This window comes from Limulus polyphemus, unplaced genomic scaffold (genome assembly GCF_000517525.1).
Source record: "Limulus polyphemus unplaced genomic scaffold, Limulus_polyphemus-2.1.2 Scaffold560, whole genome shotgun sequence".
NCBI classification, from domain to species: domain Eukaryota; kingdom Metazoa; phylum Arthropoda; class Merostomata; order Xiphosura; family Limulidae; genus Limulus; species Limulus polyphemus.
This window is the reverse complement of record NW_013666170.1, coordinates 299,272-320,563: the sequence shown is the minus strand read 5'-3', so window position 1 is coordinate 320,563 and position 21,292 is coordinate 299,272. Positions and strand designations below refer to the sequence as shown.

The window sequence follows — 21,292 nt, the reverse complement described above, 5'->3', positions numbered from 1 at the left end:
TTCGAATTACTTGTAATTCCTCACAAGGACTTTGAAATAAAATGTGTATTTCAATGTATCGTTTTGCTTCCTAAGAGGAAGAAAAAGAAGCTAACGTCATATTACTGACGTTTATTTCTATATGCAAGTTGGAATACAGAGCTCGCTTGGTCGAAACATTTGGATTGCTTTTAACTAATTGTGTTCTGTCTATGTTTAAGATTATAAATAATCATAGCTCTACAAACATTGATAAAGACAATAAGCAAGCAAAGCTGTTCAAACACTGATGAAGATTGTAAGTAAACTTAATTGTACATAGATTGATGAAGACTATAAGCAGGCTTAGCTGTTAGAAATTAATGAGGGCTCTAAGCAAGCTTAGTTGTAAAAACTAATGAGGGCTCTAAGCAAGCTCAGTTGTAAAACTAATGAGGACTATAACCAATTTTATAACTTGTATCTAATTAGTCTGTTTATATTTATATGATATATATATTTTATCAATTTTTAAGAAACTCTCTGGTGTAAACATATATAAAAATAATCTATTTTCGGACAAGTTTTTAACTCTTCAGAAAACATATTATTTATATGTATGCGTATACCAGATAGCTCCTTAAAAGATCTTTGAAATTTATCCTTTAAAACTTGTAAATAACCAGGGCTGTTCAGACGTTATATTTATCATTGAGCTTAAGTTGTTTGTAATAATTTATTTGTGTATTTTACATTATTATATATGCAGGCAATTGGAGTTTTTTAAATATCATTTACAATTATTTCAGGTAATATGTTAATATTTTAACATTGAACAATATTATCCTAAGAAAATTACACACCTTGTTTAGATGAATCTAAAGTTATCCCTTTGAAATTACTGAAGTTTTTGGCTATGTCGTAACTATCAACTGGCCAATGAAGTTCGACCATGAGTCTGTAGATCCATACACCCAAAATTGCTCCAATATGTGGACCAATTACAGGTACCCAGAACCAGTTGTAATTTCGAAAGCTGGAAATTTAATTAAAATGTTTAAAGAAATGAGTGAAATAAATAAAAAAAATACAACACTTAAAAATTAAATAATTAGTAAAAAGTACTAATAACATATATAAATACAGTCTTAATTTTTTTTGTTCAGTATTGCCGTTATTTGTTTAAAAATCTCCAAACACTGTTCATTAGTAAAGCTAAACAAGTGTTGCTCATGTTATGAATTTAAAAAAAAACTTTCTTCCGCCTCATAGTTAATGTCAGTAAACGATATTTTGAGGTAAACTAACATTTGCAGCTTTAAAAACAAACTTCAAATAATGTAACAACTTTCTGAGATTAGATCATGACATCTAATGAGGAAAGCTTTCTCTACTTTTCTAGTTACTCATCCCACCATGATTTGAATATTTTATCAGTAGAAAGTTTTGTTGGAGTAAGGAGTTACTAACTACTAACAAATTAAGTAAAAGTAGGAGTTTCTAACTAATAACAAATACACAAAAATGAAGCAAAAGTAGGAGTTTCTAACTACTAACAAATATACAAAAATTAAGTAAAAGTAGGAGTTTCTAACTACTAACAAATATACAAAAATTAAGTAAAAGTAGGAGTTTCTAACTACTAACAAATATAAAAAAATTAAGTAAAAGTAGGAGTTTCTAACTACTGACAAATATACAAAAATTAAGTAAAAGTAGGAGTTACTAACTAATAACAAATATACAAACATTAAGTAAAAGTAGGAGTTTCTAACTAATAACAAATATACAAAAATTAAGTAAAAGTAGTAGTTTCTAACTACTAACCAATATACAAAAATTAAGTAAAAGTAGTAGTTTCTAACTACTAACCAATATACAAAAATTAAGTAAAAGTTTTCGTTATGAAAACTTAAATCCTCTCATGAAATATCTTTTACTTAATAAGAATTGATTTTTGAATTTTCATAATCTTGAATATTCTGAAATATAAGCTTATTTCAAATGTTTAAATCGTTAAATAATGGATTACATTGAATGCATACTTATGGACCTAAAACATAACACCTATTCGATATATTCATCTGAAAACAAAACTAAGTTTTGAACAAATCTTTTTAATCAGAGGTATTCAGAGAAAACCAGTGCTATCGATTTCAGTTAAGGGCAAAGAGAGAAAAGGAATTTTTGAAATAGTATCCATTTTCAATGGAGTTTACTTTTAACTCTCCAATAAAATTCGTCGCACATGTGAAATATAAATGCTAAATGTTGTGAATGATAATGTTTACATTTTGTCTAAAGAAATTTCTGATGGGAGTTATAAATACACAATTTATCTTCTTTTATAATTTTACTTTATTATCACTATAATTTAATATTTTTGTGTTAAACCTGATTTATGACATATATTAGTTTTCATTTCTCTCTCTCTTATATATATGTATATAGGAGTACCTCTCTCATCTTTACCTGAAAACATCAACACCCCATCCAGCCATAGCCGTAAATACCCTGGGACTAAGGTCTCTAGCGGGGTTTAGCGACGCCTGGCAGTTAAATCCAAAACAACAGATTATTGCAGTGAGAGAGAGTCCAATCAACAAAGGCTGAAGGCCTTGAGCTATGTTCATATTCTTGTCATCGATAATAGCACTGATTGCTATCATGAGCAAAAAAGTTCCCAAAACCTGTAAAATATTGAAAACATGTTAATTATTAACCAAAGTTATGCTTTTAATTGTAAAAAAAACGACTTAAGAATCAGTGTATGTATGGATTCAATCTTGAGCTTGTAAACATGCCAAATTTAATGTGTTAAACATCAATACAAACACTGACAATCCAAACAAAAATTCAAATTTTAAAATGCTTCAAGGTATTTCAGGTCGCATATCTATTTTTACAAATACTAAATAGTGTTTCAGGTCTTATAGCTCCATATTTAAAATACACCTGTACAACAAAGGCGAATCAGTTTGATTTTAACAATAAATTAATTTAAAACTCTTGTAATTTTAAGAGATATATTTTTAGGGTAATAAGTGAAACTCATTTCATGAAGAATATTTCTTAGAAAACTTAATCCATGCAACATTGTTACTCTGTCTATTTGACTGGGAGTTTTATATTTAAAAGTGTGTATGTAAAGGTTATAATAAATAATTTTTTTTTTTATTGATGTCACTGAGAAACAATGTTGAATCAAACTCTATAGTTGGGCATCAGTACTTATTGGAGTTTGTTCGTGAAAAGTACAACCCCAATGAAACAGAAGCTCCCTACATCTCATTGACCATGAGAAAAGCATGGTTGTTTGGGAAACAATCCAGTAACTTTCATAATTTAACCTTGAATCCCTTTAGAATATTCAACACTGTATAAAGCGTCAACCTGCCAAGATTGTTTGAGATTGACTCAATAGGGTGGGAGTAATTAACCAATACATTTTACAAAACATAAATAGGGTTAAGTTCAATTTTGAACCCTTAGGACATTCCCCATAGTTCATAGTGTTTACATACAAATTTTGGTTTAGATTGGCCCAATGGGCTCGGAGGAGTTAGGGTACAAACAAACACACAGAATGCCCTACATCTTTATTATTCTAATTAAACACTAAATCTTTATCAAGCTTTGTTTGCTTACTCGATTTTATTTTCCAATAAAATTTGTATATCTAAATCTATTAAACAATGGTCAATGTACAATATAGTTCATCATCATTGAAGACAGTAAACAATATTTTGATTATTTTACACATAACAATGCTCTATTTCCCAGTCTATATTGTTATTCTATTGTTGTTTTTACACAACTAAATAATTTTAATGATCGATATTGTATCAACTCATTTCCGAAGAGTGCTAACCTCTAGTTTAATGACTAACCAGCCCGTTTAATATTTTTATTAAGCTCTAAACTTAACCCGTGTTAACTTATAGTGCATGACCCAATCCAAATCCTAACTCTGACAACCACTAATTATACTAGTCAGTCTAACAATCGAGCGTGGGATTTATGTGCAATCCTGTACTTGTGCGTGGTTTAGTGGTGAGTTGTTATAACCTATTAACGTTTTCATGCTTCTCAACAAAGAAATACTAACCACAAAATCTTTTTACTTTTTCTTGTAGTGTTTAAATGTGTCAGTTACGAACTTGGCTAATTTAAAAATTGTTGCTGAACATTTGTGCTCATGAAACATTTATCAATCTAGTCCTCTGTTGGTCTATATTAGAATGTGTTTTCTTTCAGTTTTTCTGTTATTTTCAAAGTTCGAAAAATGCCACTAAACGCTTTTGTTTTTTATGTAGACTGATTCAGACAGTTGTTATGAAATATATATCTAAGCCAAACTAGTTATCTAAGTATAACTCTTTTGGTCCCATGGAAAGCGAAGAACAGTATTCTCCTGTTGTTTGCCTGACTTTTGATAATAAAGAGGATTATATATTTCTGCCCCAGAAACCTCCATATATTAAACACGTTCGCCTAATAACTGTCAACCAGGAAACTAAAGTAAGACTCTCTGCCTTTAGTCTTTTGTATCATTTTTTTAATGTGTGACCTCATATATATTTACGTTCATTTCAATCTCACGTTACATGACATTCACAAGTTAAACCTTTTCACCACGTGGCCTCTGATGGTCTAAAATGTATTTTATCTTTAAACTCAACATTTCATCAAAATTCGTGCACTTAGTTCAGTCAATTCCAATTACAAAACGAAAAACCTTTAGGCATATTTGGATGTTAGCCTTTGGGGCCTAACTTGGGGTTTAAAGTCGTCAATGAATAAAACATTACAGAATTAGGCTTAGTAACTGGGGGTTTAAAGGTGTCAATGAACAAAATGTTATAATATTAAGCCTACAAAGTTTAAGCTATACAAAAGTGTGTCTAGCTCGAAAGCTCTTGTTCATTGTTCCAAATGTTGTTTTATTTGTAAAACCAATTATTTCATTATTAGAAATGGTATCATAACGTCTTAGCAGCGTTTTGTTTTTTTAAATAATAGTAATGATGCAAGACTGAGACTATTAACTGCACAGGTATGACATTTTTATATAAATGAAGTTTTTTGGGATCATCAGTGACTCTAGAATACTTATACAGAACTTTGGACAATGAATAACCGGAGCAACAACAATAACTCCTCATTTTACGAATATAGTTTTTAGTTGTAAATGCGTTTGTTCAAATAGCAAATAAGTTTATAAGATGGAAAAAACTAAACGAGATCACAATTACAACTCACCTGATCAAACAAACCGTTTCTAGTATTTACAAATTCCTGAGGATAAGTGGCGAAAATGTGAGCTGTAGCATTCTGTCCTGTTACACTGCGATATCCACCATCAAAGTTTTCAAATGCACCTATAAATTCAGAGATTTTTTATGAATACGCTGTCAATCACTGAGCATGCGCAATTGATATCGTTTATTTCAAAACTATTGATTTCGCTCCTTTCTACCTTAGAATTGAGTACATTCTGGCAAACATGCTATTTTACAACTTTGTTTTTTTATTTGTTGTCAAAGTTTTCCTTTCGTAGATTTGTTTTGAATTTCGCGCAAAGCTACACGAGGGCTATCTGCGTTAGCCGTCCCTAATTTAGCAGTGAAAGGGAAGGCAGCTAGTCATCACCACCCACCGCCAACTCTTGGGCTACTCTTTATCAACGATTGTTTGTTTTTGAATTTCGCGCAAAGCTACACGAGGGCTATCTGCGCTAGCCGTCCCTAATTTGGCAGTGTAAGATTAGAGGGAAGGCAGCTACTCATCACCACCCACCGCCAACTCTTGGGCTACTCTTTTACCAACGAATAGTGTGATTGACCGTCACATTATAACGTCCTCACCACTGAAAGGGCGAGCATGTTTGGTGTGACGGGGATTCGAACCCGCGACCCTCAGATTGCGAGTTGAGCGCCCTAACCTCCTGGCCATGCCGGGCCGTTTTCCTTTCATTCCTGGAATGAAACAATATTAATTCATGTACACGTTCTAAGTGCAATATACCGGTTCTGCTCTACACGTTACCATGGATTTTGTAACGTATCAAGGTTTAAACAGTTTTCAGATACTTTAATAATTCTACAGAGCATCTTGAAAATCACATGTTATTTCAGATGGAAGTGGCAAAGTGGATATATGGTGCGAAAGTTTTAATAAACAAGAAGTGGGCCAGATATTCAATGACTCACTTCTAAATGCAGTTAGCTGTACTCGAGCACTGAGAAAACTGAAAACTAGTTTCTGATCTTGTATAACGTGATTGACTCGAACACTTACTTTTGTATCACAGTGTGAGATTATATTTCAACATATTTACTAATAAAAGAGAGAGAAAACTAATGCTTGAGTTTCTTTCTCTGACAAGCAACCTTCAATGATATCCTATGCTAGTTTTCTTCACATCATGTTTTCTAAAGATATAACATAACTGGTTTCTACATAGCTAGGAATCTAGCTTTTGTCTCCGGTCTAAAACTTATTTGTTTATACGAAAAAGTCGTGTAGTTTTCATCACGAAATTTAGTTGTTCCCACCATTTTGTTCGCTTGCGTGAGTTTCATCATGACAGTTGCCGTGAGAAACTGCTTTAAACATTCCTATATCGCAACAACAAGTGAATAAATCCGTGTTAATGGAACTAATAAAAGCTTTAAAAGTTCTTATATCATGTTATAAGACCAATGTTTTAATGACTTAGTGGCCTAGATATTTAAAACGGCTTATCTGACGAAGTCAACATCACACTGAAGAAGCTGATTGAGACATATTATAAACCAATAACAGCTGTAGTGTGTGAAATGTAGTGTGCGAAAAGAAGATAACGACAGAACATGCCATAGTAACCCCCACCTAGAGGTATTGCTTTTGTTTCCTCGAATGCCGTTGTGTACGATCCTAATTTCTATAATGTAAAATAACCGACAAAACAAACACATTTCGCGCTATTTAACGATTTACTCCTTTATCATGCATTATAAATAAATAGGATTCACTGCGAAATGTAGATTCTGTTTACAAAACAATCCATCAATAAAAACTCCAGAATAATTAGCAAGCTTTTTAAATTTGTACAAATTATATAACGAAGCAAATTGTTAACATGTTAGAAATTATTAAAAGCAAAGTTATTTGATGTTGTCTAACTGTTTAAAAACTGGCAAATGCTATAAATTTTAGCCATAATTTGTTAATAAAAAAAATGTACCATGAAGAGGAGCTACGAAGCATACCTGGAACATTATAGCTTTGTTTATTTGTTTTCCATGAACAAACAGTGCTTTGGGTTTTAGTTTTGTTTCTACGTTAATATATTTGAAAAAGACCGAATTAAAACTTCAAAGGAAAACTTCGACATAATATTATTTCATCATTTACACTATATATATCTATATATATATATATATAATTTTTATGCTGCAATCGTACAGAATTCTGATGCGAATATTCGAGTGTAAACGTGACTCATACAACTCTACTTTGATCCTTACAGCTGTTGTGATCGTCATGTCAGGTAAAAAATTAGCTGAAGGACCATACCACGAACCTAACATGACGTTTGTATCTTTTAAAATGCTAACAATTTGTTGCATGGTAATGAGCAACTAAATTGTAAACTAATATATATGTATGTGTGTGTTTGTTTGTCGCATGTGGTAATGAGCAACTAAATGATAAACTAATATATATGTGTGTGTGTGTGTATGTGTTTGTTGTTGTGGTAACAAGCAACTAAATGGTAAACTAATATATATATATATGGGATTGTGTTTGTTTGTCGCATGTGGTAATAAGCGACTACATGGTAAACTAATATATATATATATGGGATTGTGTTTGTTTGTCGCATGTGGTAATAAGCGACTAAATGGTAAACTAATATATATATATATATGTGTGTGAGTGTGCTTATTTTCTCATGCAAGAAAACGAAAGTAAAATCAACTTTAATGCAATTATATTTTATTTACAATTTGGCAGCATTGAATTTTAGTAGAGTTTTGGACGAGAACGTTTTTCAACTGTATAAATGAATACTTTACGTTTACACTTAATGTGCAATAATATCAACTGGAACTCAGCATCTTGAAGTGTATCATTATTAAAATTGAATAGAACGCTCTTACACTGATGTTTTAAGTTTCTCTGGCATTTTTCTTTTGTATGACACGTAGAAATCATGTTAATTACACATTGTATGACACGTAGAAATCATGTTAATTACACATTGTATGATACGTAGAAATCATGTTAATTACACATTTTCTAACGAAATGGGCCACAGCCTAAGAACTTATGTTTCAATACATCTTACAACTCACCTTCATAGACATGGGCCACAGCCTAAGAACTTATGTTTCAATACATCTTACAACTCACCTTCATAGACAAAAAACACCAGTGCTGCTGCAACGAAACCCCCAAGGTATTGAGAGGCTATAAAAGCTGGAATCTTTCTCCACTTGAACTTTCCTACTGTTGCAAAGGCTAGAGTAATCGCTGGGTTCAGGTGGCCACCTGAAAAAAATAAGTAAGCACCAGTTTTGAATGTGTGATTTTTATATGCGATTTTATGTGTGATTTTTATATGTGATTTTTATATATGCGATTTTTATGTGTTATTTTTATGATTATTTAGTTAAATTTAATGGACAGAAATATTTTTTAAAAAGTTAAATCCTTTGAGAAGAATTTTAATAGAACATTTCTAGTGACATCACAAGTGCATTTCACTATTTTGCTCATGGATCTATAGTTTTGTTGTATTTGCTAAAGTTTAAAAACATTAGTAACTGTCATAGATAGGTAGGGTAAACGTTAGATAAAACTAAGCTTTAATCTAAATATTATATATGTATATTGAGACATAAGAACAAGATAGTTTCTTCCAACTTTGTTTTCAAGTTTCTCAGTCACGATTTAAACAATCGTCTTTGAGTGTTCTTGTATAAGTGAAAGTTGGAACAGATCAATACGCCTACGGCAATATCATTGCAATATGTTTTGTTTTTACTTTCTTTACAGTGTCATTTTATTTTCCATTTTGTGTTTATATTTTGACTTGTCCAATATTTTATTATTCCTTTTATTTGAAGTTGAAGCAGCTTCTCATTTTAAACTGTGGATACTGCAAGCTTGATCCAAAATAAATCGTTATGATATAATCAATAACTTCTGATCAAAGCAATCTATCAACACAGATCAGAAACTAGAATTTATCCCAAAAGTTAAACTAACTAACTTAATACAACGGCTTAACCAGGAGTAGGGAATGCCATAATCGACAACTTATAATAATTACAATGCATTGGTTCATATGTTGTGTACTCTCGCTATTATCGATATTTTCTGCCGTAATCCCAATCGTAACGCTAGATATTTATATGAATGCTTCAAAATTGTTTCTATAGATACATAGCGTTTAGTATTAAGGTATTTGACATGTTATGACATGATTGTGATTATATCACTGGTATCACAGTTATGATACCACTACAGAATGAACTAATAGAATGTATAGAGTTAGTTCTAATATTTATATATAAAAGTCTGGACGTACCGTGTTTGCAATGTAAAAATAATTGTATACATATATATAATAATAAACGTGTTCTCTTCGATTTCATATAGCGCTTACACGTAGTTGGAAACCCCACAGCGTATTAAATAATACTGGATAATTGTTACAACTTACTCCATCTATTCGTTGCGTATTTTAGTCTTCCAAGCCTTATTACTTACCAGATACTCCTCCCGACACGGCGATACCAATCATTAAACCTAATCCCCATCCAAGAGGCACAGCCACTGCGCCAATTGATCCAATTTTGCCTAGAACAGCTACAGCCAGTATAGAGTCTCCAAATAGCTGCAAATATAAAAATAAATATTATACATATTGTTATTTTAATAAGTGAAAAAACAAAAAAAATTAAATCATTCGCTTGATTTAACTGATGCAACACCTCCATTTTGTGACCTGATTCAAATGTTTGAGAACGTTTTACGTCAAAGTCTGTCGTGTGTAGGTCACAAGTACATTGAAATCATCAGTTTCGGTTCACTGAGTATATTACTAAGCCTAAAGGTGAAAGCAGTCAAATCGAGAATAGGGACAGATAACAAGAGTCAGCAAACATAGTACTGAATAATAGTATGTATGTGTGTGTGTGTTAGAGTTTTATAGGCTAATATGTGTATTGTTCGCACATCAGTTGCTAAGAAACAGATATAGGATATTGTTAATTTTTGTTAGGTAATTATATAACTCCCAAGGTAATGGAGATTCGTTTCCTGTGTAGAAAAAAATTAAAAATAAATTTTATAATATTCCACGCGCTAAGGACAGTTATTTTACGTGGTAGTTTCTGAGCAAGTTCTACACTTCAGTCTTTACCATACCACCCACAAAAAATGTTACTACAATATACCATTGTGCTCTATAGCTTACCAAAATACATCACAATTTGAAATGCTTTCAAAAATTATAATATTGCTATTGAATTAATTTGTGTACCTAAAATCCCATACCATAGCACCCACAAAAACATTACTACAACATACCATTATGCTAGATAGCTTATATAAATACGTCACAGTTTGAAATGCTTTCAAAATTTATAACATTTTATAGAATTAATTTGTGTTCCTAAAACACTATTTATAACTGTTTTATACATAATAATGTGTTTTCTCTGCTAAAAAAGTTTAATATAAACAACTAAATAAACACAAGTTACGTTTCTTTGTTTGTAATTAAGCACAAAGCTACACAATGGGCTATCTGCGCTCTGAGCACCATGGGTATCGAAACCCGGATTCTAGCGTTGTAAGTCCGCAAACATACCGCTGCGCCACTGGGAGGCCACAAGTTACGTTACTACCTTTTATCCAAATGTTAGTTTTTAACACAAATCACTTAAATTATGTAATGTAAGTGCAAGTAATAAAAGTGCCCACAATGTTTTTTGTGAATACAATTTATTTTCTAAAATAACTAAAAATACGCCATAAATATCATTATTCCTTTTTATATATAAGTATCCAACATGAGACTTTTAGTACAAAATTCACTGTATTTTTAAAGTTGACACACACGACGATATTTTAAAAACTTACAAAAACTACAAATATCCAATAAGATCAAGTATATAGAGCCTGGTTGTTAGGGTGACTAACTATGAATTCGAAGGTCCATGGTTTGTGTCCCGTTGACAAAAAACCGTGTTCCAAACTTTGAGGCTGTGGGTGCGTTATAACAGAGAGGGTAAAATCACACTATTCGATTAGATTAGCCCAAGAGCTGTTGACTATATGCTTTCCCTCTAGTCTATCAGTTCAAAATTAGGGACAGCTGTGTAGTTTCAAATGAATGTCCAAAACAACAAACAATAGGAAGATGAAAAGTACAGAATTACAAAGATCACTTACAAAGCTTCTTAGATTACGTATAAAAGTATAACATTTTAAGCAGCTAAAACATGATAGATTTCTGTCATAACGCATCGCTAGCTAGCGGAAAGTCTTATTTTATTTAATTTTTTTATAGTTAAGCACAAAGCTTCACGAGTATCGAAACCCGGTTATACGTCCGCAGTGCTGCTGTGCAACTGGGGGCGGCGAGTTTTAATCACTTACTTTGGAGTTTCATATAGCCATATTTTATGAATATAATTTATTAAAATAGCCACACAAAGTTTTTGCATGTATTTCAGTGGTGATGATTTAATCTGTACTGAAAATATTCAATCTGGGAGAACATTAGACTTTTCTACTATTCCCTTAAAAATCAATAAAATCGATATTCCTAATTATACATTGCATTTTTTGTTACTGTCACTTATCGAACGTAATTATTTGTTTGAAATATGTGCTCTCATTTTGTAAATAGCAATGTAAAGTAGCTTAGAATTTTTTATATGTTTTATATATTCCTTTTACTACAATTATAATTGGTTAACTACCCTTTCCATCATTTGATTTATGTTTCATATTCTCATTAATTTGCTTGAAAAGGAGCACTTGACATTAGAAATCATTAGCTTGATTTTGTATAAAGATTGTGTGTGACTTGTGTTTCCTTATGACAGTAGTCTGATTTAGATTCCACACACACACAAACTAAAAAAGAACGGAGTAGAAGTCGAAAGTGAAACTGATTAGTACAAAAAAAGGTGCTATATTCTTACATCAACCTGTTCTGCAACAACATTTGTAGGTTTATGACCGCTCCTTCAGGAAGTAGGGCAACGGCTCAGGGAACATGAACTCCTTTCACTTTTCAATTATTGTTATTAGAGTTGGACACATAGATGAGAATGAGACGTCAGCTATAGCAGTGTCTGTTTCAGAAACAAATTCCTTATTTGTTTAAATATTTAATCATTTCTCATGAATTAGATAGCAAGTAGAAGAGACCTATTGTATGAAACGCTTTCTTGGTACACCTGTTTGTAGCATGGCTGAAAATCCAGCCACCGTAAACTTGTTTTAGCTGCAATTATTGAAATGGAAACTGAAAGCGTTAAAATCGTTTTGTTATTGTTGTTGTTTTGGCTCAGTTTCAAAGTCCAATGAATATGGATTCACAACATTGTTTGTTTAGTTTAATATATGTTCTAATTCAATAGAATTTTTACCGCCTTAAATGAAGAAATAATAAGTGGCATTATACTTAACATTCGCAATAAAATATTCTAAGTTACAGATGTTTTTATTTTTCTTCATTCCTCTTACATAGTCCACGGTGAATTTCAGATCAAAGGCATCTTGAAATTTATTTTTTATCTGCTACACGTACCTGCTGCCTAGGAGACCTTGCGCTCAATACTATAATTCGTCAATTGAGCTTCACAAGTTAGCAGACAAACGTTTATTAATTCTTCAGATGTCAGTGTTTTCTAAACACCTGTTGTTGTTGTTTTCTTATAATAAAAATACAGTTTTCTCCCAAGTGAACTTGGAAAAGCTTTCAACTGTAATAATATTCTAATGCATGAACTTAGCTGAATGTTTATGTGTAACATGAAACTATTCTTAACTCAATATTCTTCTAGTGCATGTACTTAGCTGAATGTTTATGTGTAACATGAATCTATACTTAACTCAATACTCTTTTAATGCATGTACTTAGCTGAATGTTTATGTGTAACATGAATCTATACTTAATTGAATACTCTTCTAGTGTATGTACTTAGCTGAATGTTTATGTATAACATGAAGCTATACGTGCACTAGAAGAGTATTCAATTAAGTATAGATTCGTTTACACATAAACATTCAGCTAAGTACATACACTAGAAGAGTATTCAATTAAGTACTTAGCTGAATGTTTATGTGTAACACGAATCTATACTTAACTCAATACTCTTCTGGTGCATGTACTTAGGTGAATGTTTAGGTGTAACATGAAACTACACTTAACTCTAGCACTAATTAGCCTTCACATATTACAACATGTTTTAGTACACAATAACTATTTATCCAAAGATTATTTATCTATAGGTAGATTACCAAAGCGATCATGCGTTTCTTCTATTTGATATTTTGGATACAGTAGTCATCGAATATTAAAATATGATTTAATTCAAATTGTTTAGTCATTGATATTAACAAATACTTGACAAACTATGTTCTGCAATTTAAGATAAATTACTGCTTGTTGTGTTATTTTTTAACTTTTCTTATTCAAATTTAAATCAAGTAATGTCACTTATAAGAAAGGAACTAAGGTAATCCAACAAGTGATTGCAGAATTATTCGACAAACAAAAACACATAAAAATAATTCTAGCAAACAATAATTTGACTCCTTCCACTTCAGTGAAGAGTAGAAAATAATTAAGCCATTCATGTAAACGGAGAAAGAATAAGAGAGACTCGTTTTTAAAACTAATATGATTTTGTATTATAAATCATCACTGATATATCAGGTACTTTAGTATTACACATACTTCCACGATAACAACAGTTATCATTCGCATCAATTAGATATATTAACTAATGTGATGGTTCCAAATAGCTGATATCTGATTTCGCGATGAGTCTTTTGTCACTTGCACATGAATTCCGTTATCATCAAATAGGTGACGTACGCCTAATATTATTATAACCAAAAACATAGAATATATATATATCATTCTGAATATTGCTTTATACAATTGATATCTAAACACCTAAACAACATGTCAAGGAATATCGTGTAAAATCTACACAAAATGTTAAGATTATCACGTAGAACCTGAGCAAAATGTCAAGGAATATTGCAATCACTTAAATATCAATTTTAATTCCCCAAATTTTCTTAGATTTTGTAACGATAATCGAAAGTTACTTTCCGAAGAATACTTGGATTTAAGAGATAACTTGGAATATATATATATTCAATCAGCCTCAAATATTTTTAAACGTCAGTTTTACGGAAAGATTTTGTTTTGTTTTCCTAATATGTAGCATCGGTTGTTCTTTACCCATTCATTCTTCTTCTTTTTTTCATTTCCCGCAAAAGGATAAAAATAGATTTACCTAAAACTAAAATCTTTAAGCAAAATGTCGAATTGGGAACATATATGGGCGAATGAAACAATAGAATTTTTTAAAGTGATCACCAGGTGAGTCATACATTTACTGACAAGTCTGAGCTTATGTGATGTGAACTACTGTTAACCTTTATGATTGAGATTCTTTGTTTGTTTGTTCTTGTTCTCATTACTATATGCAAAAATACATTGAAATTCCATGTCATATTAAGCAGTTCCGGACTAAATGATTTTTAAATATTCGTCAGTTCGCTGGTGGCCCAGTGGCACAGCGGTATGTCTGCGGACTTACAACTCTAGAATCCGAGTTTCGATACCCGTGGTGGGCGGAGCACAGAGCCCATTGTGTAGCTTTGTGCTTAATTAGAAACAAACAAACAAAGTTCGCTGGTGAGGATTCCGAACTTCGAGTGAAATGCTCAACAGGAAAAAACGTCAGCAAAAAGAAAATTATATACCATCAATGAAACTAATTATAAAGACAACTGGAGGTACGTTATTGAAACAGGTAAATATAATCTAATAATTGCATATCGACTACTACAGTTTATTATGTTGAGAATGGCCGCTTTTTTACACGTGTTCGTCAGAGTTCAAATTTTACTTCCGTATTTAGCAAGGCCAGGACAAGAGGCTGAGAAACTAAGCCTTAGGCTTCATTTCTAGAAAGTCACGCCCTTTTCTCAAACACACGGTATATAAATTGTTAAACTTTGAAACCAGGTCTTTTCAATTGTTTTCTCTTATTCGATAATTACCCATTACATAAATGTCATTGTGAAACAAAGAGGGAGTCTGATTGATAAGTAAAGTCTAGAATTTCTGCTAAAATCCCTAATTATGTTTCGAGGGATTCCACAATTGAAGGGAGAAGAACCTGTGTTTTGGCTAGTGCTAAACTTCTCTAGCGTTTAAATAAATAAACAAATTATATTTGGACAATTGTTTATCAGATCAGTTTAATAGAAGCCTACTGAGACAGCGATCTCATTAAACATGGGACTAATTATAAAGTAACTTTAAGTAGGACCAATAAATTACTAATGCAAATGAATATGTTGATTAACTATTACAAACTAATTGTATTAAAATTTGAGTTTGAATAATTTCGTCTATTCACCAACTCTAAATGGTGATCATTGGACTAATGGATAGCAGTTTAAACGATTCAGCAAGTCTGTTTATTAATCACGCTGGTGAATGAAGTAAACCATTCACCCTCTCAACCACCGTGACTTCAAAGCACGAAATTTTCATTACCCTCAAAGAAACAAGCCTCCACCTTCGCCTACAGGTGGGTTTAGCTCTAAATCCATGATGACTAGCGGAGGAGTTGTTTAATAACAGTATCGCATAAATTAAACAATATATATCAAATACATCCTGCTATGTCATTCTATTTATTTTGAAGTTTAAGTTTTGCCCGTGTATTTCTTTGAACGTATATAATAATTCCAGTATATTTAAAACACGTGTCTATAAATGTCAAAGTGTAACCTACTGTCTACTGGGTTTGGAGTAGGAATTAAGATCACTTGCTCCTGCTAGGACCTGAAAGCCTCAGGGTATCTCAGGTTCAAGCAGTTCTCCATTCTCAGTTTTAGGTTAGTGCTATAGGCAGTTCGACGGGGAAAAGTAGATGACTGCTTTCTACTGGTGGTCCAGTTAATGTTCCTTTGTCGGGTCACAGAGCTTGAAGGACTTGCACGTGAAAAGTCTTAGCTTTCCGCCGTGTCAGAAGGCGGATACTTCCATCAGTGAAAGTTCTTACCAAAGTAGGACAGCAACGTACAGCTACCATTGAAGTATCTGGTGTAAATTTCTACTATTCAAATCTTCCAGTTCTCTGTTTTTTGAGAAAATGTGTTATCCCGTATTTTCGAAATTAAAGATTAAATTTTGTTCTCATCTCATTTTTTTTCAATTATATTTACATCTATCACACATCATAAATGTAACCAATAAATATTTGTATACTTATGATTTTTATACACTAGAAATACCTCATCTCATTTAAAGTTATTATTACATGCTTTTGTGCCTCGTAGAATTCAACTAAATGGAGCTCATTTTGTTCTATTTAATACAATCCATATGTGAACTCAGCAACGTAGTCGTATATTTTGTAGAATTCACATGACTCTATTCATTCGTATTATCAGACAATACCAGTGTATCCAACTTATCCTTTTCCTCAAAACGTTTTTAAAGCTATAGACAATATACAAATGATGGCGTTCCGTTCCGGCCCTGCATCCGGACCACAATAGAAAATACTACAGTTTATCCGGCCAAAGTTCCTGCGCGAAATATTCAGAATGATTGTACCATGCTTTCATTTACTGCACGACCTGGTTTGTATGCTTTTAAATACTCTACAGTGCAGAGGAATCTTTCAGCGTCTTGATGAATTTCATATTAAAAATGTTATATTGTTCTGATATTTTAATAATACACAATTTTTCAATGGATTCAGGGTTTGTTATGTAACTGCACAGAATCCCAAATAAGTTGAGAAACTTTCACGAAAACACTGGATTAAATGAAACAAAAGACATTGAGTGCAGACAATATTTTAAAAATATTGGAAATTAATCTCAGAAAAACTAGTTAGCTACTAATTGTTATTCGTTAAAACCAATACATAGGTAGTTCATTTATAATCTCAGCCACAGAAAATTTCATTTCGTTTGTATGTAGCTAAGCGCAAAGATACAAAAAGGGATATCTGTGCTCTGCCCACCACGCTATCTAAACCAGGTTTCTAGCGTCTAAGTCCGCAAACATGCCGCTGTGCCACTGGGGGACAAGAAGTTTAAAAAAAAAGTCTTTATAGTCATTCTTTGCTCTTGTTAAACAATATTATTTATTTCCCTTCGATCTTATCAACCTACAATCCTCACTTACAGTGCATTATAAACTAATCACCTACAGAACAAAGCTGAAACTAAAATGTAATTATTTAATAAATTAGGAATAGCGCTTCATCCAAACACGTTCTAAAATTTTGTAAAATTTAGTCTAGAAGACACACCTTAGCATCGAACCATGGAACTTCCTCAGCGCCCTGCTTTCGACACCCGTGGTGGGCAGAGCACCGATAGACCTTTTATAGCTTTGTGCTTAACTACAAACAAACAAACATGAAAAATGTTGAATTATCGTGTACACAACTTAATAATGTTATGTCACAAAACATGTCAAACTTAGATCTTTAAATCAAATCAAATAATTCATTTGTACCAGAATCAAATGAATTGAATACTCAAGCACCCAGACTGCTCTTGCTTTTAAACCATTGGGTGGAGATTATGTTGATAAAAAGAAAAATATTTCAGTAACGTGTCACAGATTCTGAGGAACTTGTGTTGTTGAAAGATAGATTATCTTCATCGTTGTGTGTTAAATGCAGTATTTTCTTTAATTTTTAAATGTCTAATGTGTCATATTTTGTCCAAACCAACTTGTAATTTTTGTGTGTCATCTATCTGGCGTGGATGTACGAAGTTAATTCAGTTTCGTTACAAGATTGTATATAATGAGAAAAATCCAGATATGAACTTAAAATTACACAGGCCTGCGAATTTAAACTTCATAAAAGTTGCTATAGTTTTAATAACGGATTTCCCATAATTCAGTTACGCAGATTTCGAAAATAATATTCATTTTTTTCTATCACGCAAGAATTTTTTTACAAATCGGGAAGAAGAAAAAAACTCGTATTTAGATCAAATTATTATTTCGTTTACCACAATGAACATTTTTTTATGTTTATTAACAAAAATACAAACAAACTGAAGAAAAGGGAAGCGCATTGATGTCAAACGAATATTCATCCTCATTCATCCTGATTTTTTTAGTGAAATCTACGTCTTTTAGTCTCAAAACTTTCTTTTATGTATTGCGTTATAACGTTTTGCGAAAAATCTGTACGTGATGGAGAAAAATGAATATACCCCCCAGTGGCACAGCGGTATGTCTGCGGACTTACAAAGCTAGAATCCGGGTTTCGATACCCGTGGTGGACAGAGCACATATAACCCATTGTGTAGCTTTGTGCTTAATTACAAACAAACAAGCAAAAATGAATATAATGTCCCAATACAGCCTACAGGAATTGCTGCAGAACATGTAAAACTTTCAAGACAATAAAACCATCGCAGGCCTGTGTTATCTGAAATAGTTTAAGATTTCTGTCTTTTTTAAATAGCTAAGGCTGTTTGTTTTTCACATACACCTACTGAAGAAATATCATTAGTGCTTTAAACGTACACACATTTCAAAGTCTTGTGGAACAGCTCTCACGTTAAATAGTGACAACTTTAAAATTGTATAACACAGCAAACAAAAAAATGTCTATTATACTTCACTAAAGCATTCTTTTGTTAAAAGAATGAGTATTTTCATTGAACCGTTATACCCGACAAAATAAATAACGCGTTTTATAATGTTAGCTTTCTGTAGAAATATCGAAGTTCGTTAACAATATCAGGATTTTGATATAGATTTATGAGATTTTTGTCTTGGAAGAAATTCTGCTCTAAGAATATGTCATTGTCAACTGTACAGTAAGTAACATGTTTACCTCATAAAATTTCTTGCACTAAGCGTTATGAAGTGATACGTGATCTAAACGTGTCTTATGAACGTTTGTTCTGCAGTGGCTGTACTTTGTTTTGGTTGAGGATCAACGCTGTGAAACAAGAGGCCCTACCTTGCTTTATATATATATATATATATGTGTGTGTGTATTATTTCTAGACAGTTCTACGTCGCTGAAAAGCTTTAGTTCTCTGGATGATAAAAAATGGAGACATAATATGTCGTTCTTTTTCTATTTCTGGAACGATAATGTGAATTTCTAAGAAACTCAGCCTATTTCATATTGCAACACAGTAACCTTGAACTATGAGAAAGGGCTTCAGTGACAAACAGTAGGAACCAAAATATACATTTAGTAGTCGAAATACGTTTCTCAGGGCGTTAGAAAAGAAATACCCTCAACAGTAGCAAACAAAATAGGAAAACAGCTTTAAAAGCTTTATCAGCAGAACGTTTACAATCAGGACATCCTTCTATTTCTAGAAAACATGCAGCGACTAGTTTATTTTGCTGAGTATACAATGGCCGATTTCTCTTGTCCGTTTAACTGTACTATGGCATGGTGGCTCATATATGGCTCTGAGTTTGTTCGTTTTTTCAAGTACAATTATTTAGTTTATAGCTCCATTACTTCTTGACCGATCTGAGGTCTAATTACAGTTTTCGACACAAGAGGTGAAACCCTTTCGATTGATGTATTTGACTCCGCCTAAGGTCTCATAGATTAATTTACTCTAAACTTACCTAAAATAATTTCGATTTAAGGGTAGGCTGATAGAGATCCTGATAAGTAATAAAATAGAATAGGATATACGCGCGTTTCAAGCTTGGTATTGCTGGCGCACAGAAAAATAGCTAAAAAAAGGAAAAAAGGTCTCATAAATTATTTTAATCTAATCCTGCCTAAATTAATTTCAAGTGTCGCGGCTATTGAGAATTTCCTCTTGTCAGAAAAGATGTTTCTCTGCTCTATATAACTTAGTGTATTTTATTTAGGCAAGTGCTCTGACTTTACTGATGCTTCTTTGTATAAAATACAATCAATAATTATATTATTTTACAGATTATAAAGACTATCTTTGAACTTAATAGAACAATGACACAGGGCAGTATTACACTTCCAACAGTTCTTATTAATCTCGGTACATCCTATAAAGATGCTATTGCGCCGATTTTAAACTATAGATACCACTTCGCATTGTTTAAGGATCATGCCATTTTTTCCTCAGTAACAACAAAATGAATGTTGAAACATTCGAGCCTGATAGCTCAGTTGGTACCAGCACGATCTTCACAAGCATAAGTTAATGTTCGAATCCCGCTGGGTTTCTGTTTGACAGTATTACTCATTTTCTTAATGAAGCATCCCCACCAAACTGCTAGTAATAACGGATCAGTAACAACAAGAGTTATGGAGTCCACTGTTTGATCCCCCCCAGAGGCACAGCGGTATGTCTGCGGACTTAAAACGCTAGAATCCGAGTTTCGATGCCCGTTGTGAGTAGAGCAGAGATAGCTCACTGTGTTACAAACAATCCACTATTTGAATCTGTTGTATAGGTGTCGAAGACAAAATGTGTGATGGGGGAGACCAAACTTGAGAGTGAATGGAACTTATCATATGTACGCTTACCTTCAGCAAGAAGATATTGAATAAATACGATGGTATGATCCCTGAAAGCGTTTTACATTTATAGTACCAATTTTAACTTCGTGTGGTAGAAGACAATATATAATGGAAATGAGAACATGTAAAATTAATGTCAAAATAAGCAGCCTTACATAACTTTCTATTTTTTTACCTTAATCTCTTTGTCTTGTTCTTTCGACTCTTTATCTCCTCTCATTGAATGCATTTTAGAATTTTTGCCTCTTTATAATAAATCATTATTTTGAACAAATCACTCAATTCAAGTTAAGAAAATCGGAAATATATCGAAATTTTAAAGGGCCGAAGTGGATGCTTCCCCTTTGTATTGGAGAAGGAAGTCCTGCCCACATTCTGTTCCGAAGCCTAAGTATTGGGACTAACTTTCATATATATATATATATATATATAGGTACATATCTGCTCGTTGTTAACCTTCATAGCAGACACAGGTGATCACACAGCTGCTATACGAGATGGTATTGCAAAGAAAATGCCTTTAAGGGGTAAAACATTCTTTTTATTTT

At 32.4% G+C, this 21,292-nt stretch overlaps 1 protein-coding gene across 1 annotated transcript in view; it reads right to left on the bottom strand.

Moving 5' to 3' along the window:
- LOC106459111 (aquaporin-7-like) overlaps nt 1–21,292 on the bottom strand; it is a 24,131-nt gene that overhangs the window by 1,452 nt on the left and 1,387 nt on the right. Inside the window, exons 2-6 of the mRNA XM_013918698.2 lie at nt 9,721–9,847; nt 8,359–8,496; nt 5,221–5,339; nt 2,431–2,648; nt 822–994 (exon numbers count right to left, since the gene is read on the bottom strand). Coding sequence (XP_013774152.2) covers nt 822–994; nt 2,431–2,648; nt 5,221–5,339; nt 8,359–8,496; nt 9,721–9,847 — 775 coding nt within the window. The remainder of the gene's footprint in view (nt 1–821; nt 995–2,430; nt 2,649–5,220; nt 5,340–8,358; nt 8,497–9,720; nt 9,848–21,292) is intronic.